We start from the raw sequence: 12,904 nt of genomic DNA, 5'->3' as shown, positions 1-12,904 counted from the left end.
TGTTTTCACTTTCCATTTTACATTTATGGCAAACGAAGAGTAAATATGTTTCATCTGCTCTGGTATCCTTGGTTTCACACCCTTCATACTAACGTTACCTGTTTTAATCCGTCCTTATGGATGAATTCATTACCATATCTGATTGAAGGTGTAAAGATTGTCAAGACTGAAGAATCACAATCAATTACTGATAATAGCCCCAACCAAAAAAAAGAAAAAAAGAAGGCTCAATAAGAGGTATTGTGTCCGAACCAAAATCTTGACCAATCTTATCTTTATGGGATGCAGTATGAAACCAGTGAAAAGACAGCTATTAAAGTTTACCAAGTCGGATAAAACAATTAGAAGAGAAGCAAGAAGCAGAATACCAAGAGAGATCGCAGTAATATTTGAAAATTTCAAATTCCATGCCACGTTGCCTTCCTTTCATTTGAATGCATGTGGGGCTAGATCACAAATTCACATCTGGTCAACACCTTCCATTTTTGGAGGTCTGTGGGCGCCGTTGGTCTCATGTATGTATTTTTCTGAAATTAACGGACTTAAAAAACCACAGCTCTACAACGAAAACAAAATCTTTTTCCTGTTAAAGAATATCAAGCAAGAAAAATTGTACAAGTAATATTGTAAATCTCCAATTTCGCTGTCATTGCCGCCTGAGTCTGATAGAGGCAGCTGATTAAGTTACAGCTGCACAGGGCAGGTTGGCATCCGAGACAAAACGGTCAGACCTGCCAAAAAAGACAATGAGAAATCTTCCAGCACACGGCCAATACTATAAAATCCTAAATGCCTTTAAATTTTCTCCTTTTTTTTCTTTTTTTCCCCAATTTTAAGAGGATTTGGTGATCTGAGCTGCCAAAAAAGTTTTCCCTCTTTTTTTTTTAATAAAAATATTGAAAAAAAAAATTTCAAGAAAACTATTTCAAACCTAAAAAATTCACAAATGCTTAAATTCAAAGTACTGTTAGAGCACAAGTCATGAAATCATACCCATACGAAGCTCTTAGCATCAAAATTGGCAGGAAGTTACATCACTCGACAGGGAGCACAACTTCAAGATTTCTCGGAAGCAGCCAGCCTCTAGGATAAGGAAGATTATGAGCGTCCAAATGAAGATGCCAGTTCAATATCCTTGAACAACTAGGTGGAGTACCTTCCATTTGGTTTTCATCTTCCACCACTTGTTCTATAAATGTGGTCTCCTGTTTAATAAAATATGTTAAGAGCACGAATCCAGTCATTACATGTAATTAAGCACATTGTGACTTTAAGCTATGCAGCAAAAATACATATTCAAAAAACAGTGATGAGAGATGTACTTGGAAACCCTCCTTCACTGTGTCTAACTGCCGAATTGAATTTGAGAAGGGGCGTTGCCATCTCTTTGGATCCCACAAGATAGTGCTGTTAAAAGCAAATCCTGACATATCAACATGAAACCTTCGAAGTCTTTTACTTTTCTCATTAGTGTGCCACCCAATAACCTGACTTCCATTACATACAGGACCTTCTATGATTGCCTTGTTTTTGCTTTGTGCAAGCATGGCAACAGGCCAAGTGCCAAATCGGCTGCACATAAGAGAAAGCAACATTACAAATTTTTACAAAACTCAGTAACTCCGATTATTTGAATTTCAATATTTATAGATCATCTCCTCATACTGGATCACCTAAGATAGGAAAGATATTTATCTAAAAGAAAAACATGAGACACAAAATCAAACCAATCAGTTCAACAAGTTTGGTCAATATAGGAGGAGTGTACTGAAAAGAAAGAGAGCGATCAAGCCCGCATGATATTATAAAATCTGAAGGCTGTTATGCAATCCAAAAAAACCAACAAATTTAAGGCGAAAGCTCAGATGCTGGAATTGATTACTTGAAAAGTCAAATCAGACAAATCCCGTTACAAGTGATATCAACGTGTAAAATTCACAACAGTGGGGCCTAAAGGATACTTGTTTTCATAATCTGATGATCAGTAAGCAACCACCATGCTGACAATACATTGTGTCACAAGCATTTTCTAGAGCAAATAGAAAGAATACAGCTTTGCACAAGAATAAAAAACAAAAAATTAAAAGTAAAAAACAAGCACACTCAGAGTCTCATACAAAAATCAGAAGAAAAAGCAAAAGCATAGATAGCCAAAGGTGAGAAAACGTAACCAAAAGGTATTTGTAAAGGCATTTTTAAGATAACAAATAGGCTAACAATAAACAGAAAAAGTTATCTGATACCCATTGCCAATATCATTGCTTCATAGTAATCAAAACAAGAGCTAATAGATAACAACATGAATGGAAAAACAAGGGGGAAGAAGGTGTTACAGAAAAGGTGAAAGGATATTTACAACTTGAGAACTAATTAAAGCTACAAACCAATGAGCAGGAATTATCAAGTAAACGAATCTATATGCATTTCTAACGTTGTACGCCATAAATAATATATAACTTACATTAACCCGATCTATTTAATCTTATAGAAACACATTGCTATATATAATAAGCCGGTTTTGTTATATTTCCGCAAATGTTGCACATTCAAACAAATAAAAATAAATGAAGATACCAGAAATGAAAGTTCCTGCTGAATAACTCTAAGAAATATACCTGATTTCTCTCAAACTGTCAAACAAGTCCATAGTATAGATATTATCATCGTCGGCGAAGTAGACAATCCCATCAAGCCTGTGCCTCTCAATATGCTCCAAAGCCAAATTCCTCTGGTGAACCCCTCTATCTTTCACACTGCTAGAATTCTTTTGACTGACCAAATGCCTGTACATAACCCCTGTTTTCCTCAACAACTCGGCCGTCTCATACGACGCCGCATTCTCCTCCACCACTATCCAAAGCAGCGGCGGCTGTACAAGCCTCAACACCTGCGCTAGCCTGTTCAAAAAATAGGCCTGCATTGCGCGGTTGTACGTCGGCGTGATCACAATCAACTGCTTCCTCGGCTCAAAATCGTATCTGTAACTTTCGACGGTATTGATTTCGTTCCGGAAGTCCACGCCCAAACTCACCGCGTCCAACAAGATTTCGTCGCGCTTGCTCATGCGATCACTCCTGTTGTCGCTGTCCAATTGGACGTTGACGTGCGGCGGCTTGATCTCGAAGAAGACGTCGCGGTTCTCGATGTCGGTGGTGACGTGGCCGAACGGCGTCATGCCTAGCAGGAGACCTAACGCGAAGAAGACGAGACAGCGGTAGAGAGATTTTCGCCATGCCTTTCGACGGAGATTGACGGCCAGTAACGACGAAGTGTATTTACCGCTAGTGAAAAGCTTATGATGAGACGGCGAAAATGGAGAGTTAGCTCCGTTTTGATATTGACGGTCGTGATACGCTGGAGATAAAGTTCGGCGGATCGAAGCCATCTGATTCTGATTGATTTCACCTGCTTCTCACAATCACATCACCGGATTTTCAAAACCCTAGCACTACACTAGAGACTAGACAGAGATACCCAGCAACAAGATGATCAATAGACACTTCTCCAGATTCTATTGGCTGAAACAGAATTTTAGGGATGGTTCTGATCGCGTTCCCATTTTTAGCGCTCTAATTCTAATATGTATTTCACTTACTCACTTCAATAGGCAGTTACGATAAGATCTACTAGCAAAAATAAATAAATATATTTATTATTATTGGGAGTTCACATTCTGCTCTGAGTTTTGGGGATTTTAATTTAATTTTAATTTTACCGCGGGGGGGAGAGGGAGGTGCGCAGTACGCTCCAGCTAGACGGCCAAGTCGCCTGTTACTGTTATCTTCTTTGTTGGAATATTATTAATTGCTGCTTCCACTCGTCTAGTCATTTGCCAGCTCAGCTTATTTAACTAATTCTTCCACCATTAAAAAAAAAACACTAATCACTAATAAAGTGTTGGCTCCACTGATAATGGAGTCCCCTTAAGTGGTTTGATTGGGTTTGCTCCCCAGTTCGAGTCGCATGGAAGTCGCCTTTGTTGGGAGAACCTGTGCCTCTCGGTTCGAGCGGAAATTTCTAGTCTGAGTTGTGGTACGGACTTAAAAGTGTCTCCCACAATTGGGGTTCTCCCCAGAATACCTCGTAGTCAAAATAAAAAAAAAAACACTAATCATTTGTGATTTCTTTTCTTTAAAAAAAAAAACCTCTTGCCATATAGTACGGATATAACAAATTAAGATCTATTAATTAAGGTTTAAGAGTCTAAGAATGTATAACCAACTCTCATTTGTAAAAGAGTATTCGTTTTGACTCCCAACATTCAAACCATTGACCTCAATTTCGGACGGTACTAACCTCCCATTTAGCCTAAGCTAAGAAAAATACGATTTGTTTTTTTTTTTAACCAAAAGAATTTAGAGTTTGAATATTTAATACAATTGTGTTAGTAAAACATTTTAGTTTATCCTCTCATCTACTTTTGCCTCTCATATATTTTTGTCCGATCGTATATTGAATCTAAGTGATGGTTAGGACTGAGGAGGGAGTCCTGCCGAAGTTTAGATGGCAACAACACCAACTATTAAAATTTAAAAATTAAGATTTTATGACACACACCCATCTAAATACTAATTATACCCTCCACATAACTAAATTATCTCACATTAGATTATTCTACTAAATAAACTCAAAAACTAATTATGCCAAAGAGACTTGATTTTGTTTTGGAGTATCCGAGAAGAGAATTTTACTCTTGAGGCATAGTTTGCAGGCAAGATTGAGTTCGCAGTCTAGTAGAGCTTTTCAGCATGTAGTAAAGTCTGATTCCTGCAGACTTGACACAATATTGTGTTGTATATAGGCCTTTAATTGTTTGGTTTTCATGCTTGGTATTAGTTTAATCGAATTGAAGAATTTTAAAATTGTGATTGAAAGTAAACACAAAGTAAATACGTTTGATATTCCATTACACACACACACACGCATACTATAAGACTTAAGAAAATAGATAGTTGATTATTGATAGATATTTTGTAGTTTAAAATGAATTTAGAGAGTAAAATTTTTTTAGTAAATTGTATTAGTTTGTCTATATTTGTAATTTACATTGTGGGTATTTGAGTAACAAATATTTTATAAAAAAATGGGTTTGTAAAGTATTTTAGTGGGTTCAAATAGTCTCACATTATTATTTTTTAGAAGATGAATGAAATTTACTAATATTTTTAAAACAAGAGTTGGGCAATTGGCACACCTCAAATATCCACTTAATAACTCTTATTTTAAATATATCATATTAAATGTTTTTAAAAATACATTATTCGCTAAAGGCAACAACTAATCCCAAAAATAACCTTAGTTAACAAATCTGCGTACTAAATTCAATCACTTATTTTGCTATGGTAGTTGAACTAAGTTAGAAGCCTTCGAAGTGATGCCGGAGAATTATAGACTTCTTCTTTTTTTAAAAAAAAAAAATCAAGTAATTTTACAAAATTTAAAATTTTCAATTGCAATATGGAGTTCAATGAAGATATTAAAGTGGCACACCGAATATTAAGATATTGTTAATGCGATTATCCCAAACGATGATTTGTTGAAGGATTTACTGTGCTAGAGAGAGAGACTAAGAGAGAGAGAGAGAGAGATTTTGATGATTTTAAAATTACAATTTTTTATTGTACTACACAAATATTTACAACTGTTATTATAACATACATAACTAGAACTTAAATTGTTTAATACTAATTACACATCAGATTATTATATTACATAAATATTTACAACTGCAATTATAGCATACATAACTGAAACTTAAATTGTTACATTAAATTTATAAAGTACGTGCCCAGACAAGTAACCCTCACAGACGAGGGATGTCTCTACTCCACTCGCATTTCGCAAGGGAGAAAAACTTATAAATAAACTCCGCACAATTATACATAATGCTTAATTAAGAAAGTTTTGAGTCTATATTTGAGTTCATCAGGACTCGAACCCCTACCCTCACAATCCTTATTAACTGTGAGAGTAGATGTTCACCGCTGGGCTAAAGGCCCATTGGCTAAATTTACAGTTGAAGAAAAGGAACATGGATACATTACTGGATGAGACAAAAAAAATAATAATAAGACAAGAATTTTGATGATTTGACTAGTGTTATCAGGCCTCATTTGCTGAGGAGTTACTTTAAATATAGGCAAATAAGGCGGTCACTTAAAATTTAATATTTTTCAAAAGACTTATTTTTTTAGAATTTTCTTATAATTCTCTAATTAATAAAAATCTTTTTTTTTAAAAAAAAAATGTGTTGTAGAAAAGTCTATTAGACATCTTTATAATTAACAATTGTCCTACAATTAAGATTATTTTTTAATAGAAAATCAATATTTAGTAACCTTAATGTTAAAAAGATATATTTAATAATTTTGTTTAAATATTAATTCATTCATTATTAGTTTTCCCAAGAAAAAAATAAATTCTTTAACTTTTTAGTTTCCTAAAAAAATTTGATTATTTAACATTATTTTTTTTAATATTCCTTTTAATTTCTATTGAAACCTTATAATATAAAAAATCAGTAGATAAAAAAATTTCTTATTCCTTTCTCCACGAAGAAAATTATTACATCCATTGATTCATTTAAAAAAAAAATAGTTTCTTAAAATATAAAGTCCATATCTATTATTTGATAATCAATTCATCATCTTAACTTTTTATGTGCTGCCATTCTAAATATTTTATTTGAAAATAAATATTTTTCTTATTTATTTGTTTGTTTATTTTTGTAATAATTCTAATGGAATTGAAAAAGATATCTTCTTCACTATTTTTTTTTTAGGTTTTGTTTTTGAAAATTTTCAAGATCTTTTTTTAGTAATGTTAAAATTTCAAGAATTAAAGATGAAATGATTTTTTGAGTCCCTTTATTTTTCTCTGAATATTAAAATTACAAAATAAATAGAGGCTCCGCAAAAAAAAAAACACGTAAAAGAATTATTTTAAAGATAGCAGGCTTGATGAATATGAGGGAAAATCGGAAATGATTCATCTGTATCCAAAAATATTGAATTTGCAATTCCTCACTCCTTAGTTATCAAAATAAAAATGATTATTTAAATTACGATTTAAACATTGAATTTGCGATTCCTCATTCCTTTATTACCAACATAAAAATGATTATTCAAAATATGATTTAAAAGTAAAATGGGGTGCATAAAGTGTGAAAAGCAAAATATTTCAGGTGCAAGTTTAGTTGGTTGTGAATTTTCATCTTTACATGTAATTTTGCTCAAAATTAAAAAATAGAAAATAAAAGGGGGGCACATAAGGATTGTCAGGGGTGCCAATAGTCCCACTGTTAAAACAAGAAAAAGAAGAAACGGATAAAGCCCAAAACCATCAACGGCTTTTTAAAAAATGATTGGGCTTAGTCGATGAAGATTGTTCATGAAACCCAACGCTGGCAATTAGCAAAGGAGCCCATCCTCGTGTAGAATCCCAACACCGAGAAATGAAGGCTCAAACTATATCTGCATCTGATATTTGGACCGAAGCGATTTATTGCATGCATTGTGGTGATCCAAGCAGGATGTTTTCGCACGCGATGCCATGAAGCTTCCACCGACCGCTAGTGGTGTAAATCCCATTATTTACAGTTTCCACCACGTAAATAAACACCGGTGTCTTACTCTTACATTTATTGATCGTGGTTGCTGCTGTATCTATGTTGCACTGTAGTTATTTGCTACTTGCTATATTTCAGTTGTGTTACATTACATTGTCCCCCCATTTTTCTTTTCTTTTGCTTTTATTATTATTATTTTTTTTTAACACACAAGAAAGAACAAAAGTATTTGCGTTTAGTTGAGTCACTGCCTTTTTAGCTGGGGCCTAGGAGGAGACCCACTCTTTATACACACCGTTGCATGGTGCCGAAAGTTTGCTGGCAATTAATCAATGAGAGCATGTGAACTTGGTTTGACAAATCAAGGCTAGTATTCCTTCTTTCTCGGAACTTGATAAGGGAAAAACAACAGTGGAACTACTGTTCCTGTTACGCAAATACATTCGTCTCATTCGCATAAAAGTCCCGCTTTGTGTGGGCCAAGGCTTCACTGCTGGATTGGCCCAATATATGTAATTATACAATGAACTCATTTTTGCATGATTGTCTAGTTTGTAGAGACAGATTCTAATATATGTAGGAATTCTTTTGTATATGATATGTTCTTGTTTCTTTAATGTCGTGAAGAAAAGAAGAATATGCATATCAGATGAAAAAAAGAATATGAGTGCATCCTATACATGCGTGTGTTTTCGTGCTTCAGACGGAGAGATAGAGAGCGAGAGAGAGAGAGAGAGAGAGAGAGAGAGAGAGAGAGAGCAGGTGCATGCATGGATACTTTTGGTTTTGGGTTTGTCTCTCTTGTGCTGTTTGCGTAGCCTTGTGTTTTTAGTTACCGTAGCTATGCCTAGTCAATGAAACAAACAACTGATCAATTATTGTGTCTGAGTCTTTGGTTATGAAATCAATATAACATAAGAGTACATAATAATTATTACTCCTGGTCTTTTGTTAGGTAGGGGACCACTCATTTAAGGACTTGCGTGTGATTCCTGAGAAGTGAGAAGAGTTAACGGTGTACGTTGTATGGGGCCTCCGTGGATCTCTGCTTGGCTATGCATTTTAGCCAAGTATTAAATACAAGCTAGCGTCTATGACCATGTAATTGCCAAATTAATAATGACGGTGAACTTTCATTTATTCTAACATACGTTATCTAGATCTTATACATTTTTCATGTTTTTGTTTATAGAAGCTAGCGACGTCACTCATACTCAGAACCTATCTCATAAAATGGGATTGCCTTAAGCTCACATACTTAATTGAGGATTGATTCTCAATTGATATATATAGAAACCAACAGATCTCACTTGTACTCAAAAGTTAGTTAACGAGTTGATTGTTGTCTCAATTTTATATGTTTAACCAAAAATTCATTCTCAATCGATGTGAGATAGTCTCGCTCTCACTCATACGAAAAATTAAACTAACTCATAAATTAAGGGTTACCTTAAATATATATGTGTAAGCGAATATTCAGTCTCAATTGATGCGGGACAGAGTCCATTAGATCCCATGTCATATGCCCTTGTCAAGTGATAAAGTTATGTGTGCTCACTCATGAATGATTTTGGCTCTTATTCAAATAAAAACTCATGAACCTATACTCATGATTAAAAAAGAAAAAACTTATGAATTAAGGGTAGTTGCCTCAAGTTTATATACTTAATTGAAAAGTCATTATCGACTAATGTGGGTAGTTCTTAGGTATGGCAATAGGTATCATCCGTTATGGGTTTTATCAATTACCATACTCACCCACAACCAATAGTAGATTTTTTACAGGTTTTCTTATTTAAAATAAAAAATACTTTTAATAATACATAAAAACTTAATTAAATTATACAATTCAAGCTATAAATTTATAACAATAGCTTAAAATTCCCTGCACAATAATCAATTCTAGATTTTATCAATGTAAATAACAAATTGAAATTTCAACATTAAAATAAATACACAAAATCTATTAATCTAACATAAGATATTTCTGTGGTACGTAAATCGCCATCACTAATATCAATGCCTTATTCTATCTTTTAATCAATATATAAGTATTATCAATAATGCTAACAAGTAAATTTTGTACAACTACCGTCAACAATAAATTAAACAAATAAAAACCTAATTTTAATAAATAATCTTTAGGTTCAAGTCATTAAAGCAAAACAAAAAAAAAATCAATCAAATTAAAATAAAATATCAATAATATTAAACTTGAAAAATTATAAAATTTTGCAAACTTCAACTTATAAATATTTATGATTAAATTTTTTTAAATATAAAAATTATGAGTAAAATTAAAAATATAAATAATTAAAATAAAGAACACAAGTTGGCGAATACAACATGTTGGATTTTTCCTTAAAACCAAATTCACCAACCACCCGGAGTGAGTTAAAGTTTGAAATATCAAATCCGCTCACAACCCGCAAAATTACTCATACCGGCGGGTTTGGACAGATTTGTAGTAATTTTGTCATCCTTACATAAGACTTGCCTATAAATAATATACACTAAAGAGAACATATATAAAAATTTATCATATAACTATCAAATGTGATCAATGATATGCAATAATATTGAGCCTTGTACTATATGGTTGCGCATGAATTATGGCCGTCTATATCTTGACTTCTAAGATAGAAACTTTGACTTGTCTCTATATGTAATTTGAGTGTTCTTCAAATCTTAATCAATAACCACAATGTAATGGGAATGCAACATGCACGCTTCCGACGTACATTGCTGTTTTCAAACACTAAGCTCTAGGACCTTGATTCAATATTGTCATTATTTACACATTGCTTAGAAGAAACAGAAGGAAACTCACTTAATTGTTTTGGAGAGTTCTACTAATGCTGTAAGCAAAGATATTTGTGTTGTTGGCAACGAAGTTAAAGTTGAACTTGGACTTGTCGAATGCGTTCCGTATTATAAATTACTAAGACTACTTAGGTAGACGTAATGCCAAGACCAAAATCTTTCCCTGCCTATAGTCCTTTTGAATCGGAACAAGCGTTCAAATGTTCAAAATCGTTATCATCAAGCTGATTCAATTTCCATAGTAGCTTTAGAGAAGCTTTGACCTTTGTCCTTTATTTTATTTTATGTTTTTGTTTTTTTTTTTTTTTGGGAAACCCCACCCATAAAGCAATTGATACTTAAGTAGTTTTTAGAATCTTTATCCTCTTATGCTAAGAGTATATAGCTTATTGGACTCTTTCTCCACTTCTTTAATTCTCTCTTTCCTTGTTAGTTGGCTCTTGGCTGTTCAGTTAAGAATTAATTAGAAATCCACTTGAAGACCAAAACCAGATGGTCAAAACCAGAGGGCGAGTGCAAATTAATGGGTCAAACACTGAATATTAAACAACAAACAAAATGTCAAATCCACTAAGTCGGAGAGGTTGGCAATTGCATGCATCTTTTTGTTTTGCTGGCTTTGCTTTCACTTCAAAGCAAAGTACTTGTTGTCATCTCTTAATAAGAACAAATCTATTAAACTTAGTTCTTGTACCCTTTTTAGCCCTATCACACACGTGTTTTTGTATCAAAGCCATGTTGCTGTATTGTCTCTGTTCTTTTCTTATAAACTAACATGTTTAATTGATTATCCTTCATTTGCTTTTCATCCTTAAGGTAGTGGCAAAAGCGTGGCTCATCTTCTATCGTGGAGGGTGCTTCTCATAGCTTTATATATAAATTGACTTTCTTTTGTTACTTACTGTTTTGGAATGAATAAATATATATATTTTTTGACTTTCTGTGGGACTGTTAACTAAAAAAAATATGTAAATGGGTGAGTGAGAAAACACAAAGTGGGCCAAACCCACAATTTTTCTAAGTGTTTTTGAGACATTCCAAAATGGAGGTCGGTTCTCATTACTCATTAGTGGAGAAACGAACAGAACCTATAGATGAGACAAGAAGTGCCCTCAATCATAATTTGTTCAAACCTTCAAAAAAAAAAAGGCTACCTAAAATTCACACCTTCTGCCCTGGAAACGACAATACATTTGTTCCCTCTGAAGTGGTACCCATGCCTCCAGAAAAGGACAATCAACAATATGTAAAAGTTATTAGCACGTGTTAGCTCCTTATTGCATGAGATAGCTACTGAAATACAAAATGGTTCAGCATCGATCAGTTTGCTCTTCATGATAGGTGATAGGACTAGAGGTCCCTTTTTTGAAAGGCATTACGGCACTGGTCGTCCTTTGCTTGTGACTATTCTGTTGCCACACGATTGGCATCTTTGAATATGATGAGTGGATCATGTATCTCCCCACTATGCATATATCCTTTCCTTTCACAATATATAGGGTCAGTCAGCACGGATGCTAACTCGTAGCTAAGAAGACCTGGTCATACATTTGCAAGCTTCAAACTTTTTTCACCAATTAAAGATTGATCCCACCATTGACCCCCGTTTTATTTATTTGCAAGCTAACAAAATTACCTGTGTTGTTGTTCTTCAATTAAGTGTCACGCATCGACACCGATTTAGATGTGCGTATACAACTTAACTTTGAACAAGTTCAAGCACTTTATATAATTAACTACGTACACATATATGTTTGTCTTTCTTATTTGTATACATTTGACACGTCTGTTGAAACTATATATATATATATATATATAGAGAGAGAGAGAGAGAGAGAGAGAGAGAGAGAGAGAGAGAGAGAGAGAGAGAGAGAGAGAGAGAGTACTGATTTGATCTAGGATTCTAGATTTTTTTTAAAGTTTAAAAAACTATTAAGTCATATAGTTTAATAATATAATGTTATTGTACTATTAATTCATACAGCTTAATAGCTTTTATGGACTTTAAGAAATCAAAGATCTTGAATTGAAACATTTATGTGTGTGTAAGTGTAACCATGATGATAATAATTTTATATGTTGTAGCTATAGCATTATGTTTATTTATGAGAAAAATCTGTGGTACGGTACCACAATTACACCGTAGTGGGACTCTTATTTGTGTATGTACTTAAAAGAGACAAGTAAAGAATCATGCATATCAAGCGCAGGGCTACAATGAATGAGGATGCATGCATCTGAGGTGGCTATGACGACTAGGGATTTATTGTGGCTATACAGATATATATATATACATACAATATAATAATTTAAGGCTGCAATGAGACTTTATAAGAAACTTTTCCAGGCATCAATATGGGCTCTCTCCCTTAAAACTTAAAAGAGAATAACGATTCATGTCTTCCACTTTTAGTTTAATTATAGGCTTTAAATATCATATTAGGCCTATTATAAAATTCCACTTTCGGCAATGTTTTCAAAATATGAATTTGTTTTTTGACACTCAGTTTGCCA

At 33.6% G+C, this 12,904-nt stretch overlaps 1 protein-coding gene across 1 annotated transcript; it reads right to left on the bottom strand.

Annotated features, from left to right (window-relative positions):
- Positions 1-211: 211 nt before the first annotated feature.
- LOC18041671 (probable beta-1,4-xylosyltransferase IRX9H) lies at positions 212-3,756 on the bottom strand. The gene is made up of 4 exons (XM_006433653.2): positions 2,616-3,756; positions 1,323-1,572; positions 994-1,205; positions 212-731 (listed from the first exon to the last, which is right to left on the bottom strand). Exons 1-3 carry the CDS (start codon positions 3,383-3,385, stop codon positions 1,035-1,037), a joined length of 1,191 nt encoding a protein of 396 aa, XP_006433716.1. The 5' UTR covers positions 3,386-3,756; the 3' UTR covers positions 212-731; positions 994-1,034.
- Positions 3,757-12,904: the final 9,148 nt, after the last annotated feature.

Source organism: Citrus clementina, unplaced genomic scaffold, assembly GCF_000493195.1.
Source record: "Citrus clementina cultivar Clemenules unplaced genomic scaffold, Citrus_clementina_v1.0 scaffold_5, whole genome shotgun sequence".
Taxonomy (NCBI): Eukaryota; Viridiplantae; Streptophyta; class Magnoliopsida; order Sapindales; family Rutaceae; genus Citrus; species Citrus x clementina.
This window is presented reverse-complemented; position numbering and strand designations above follow the sequence as displayed.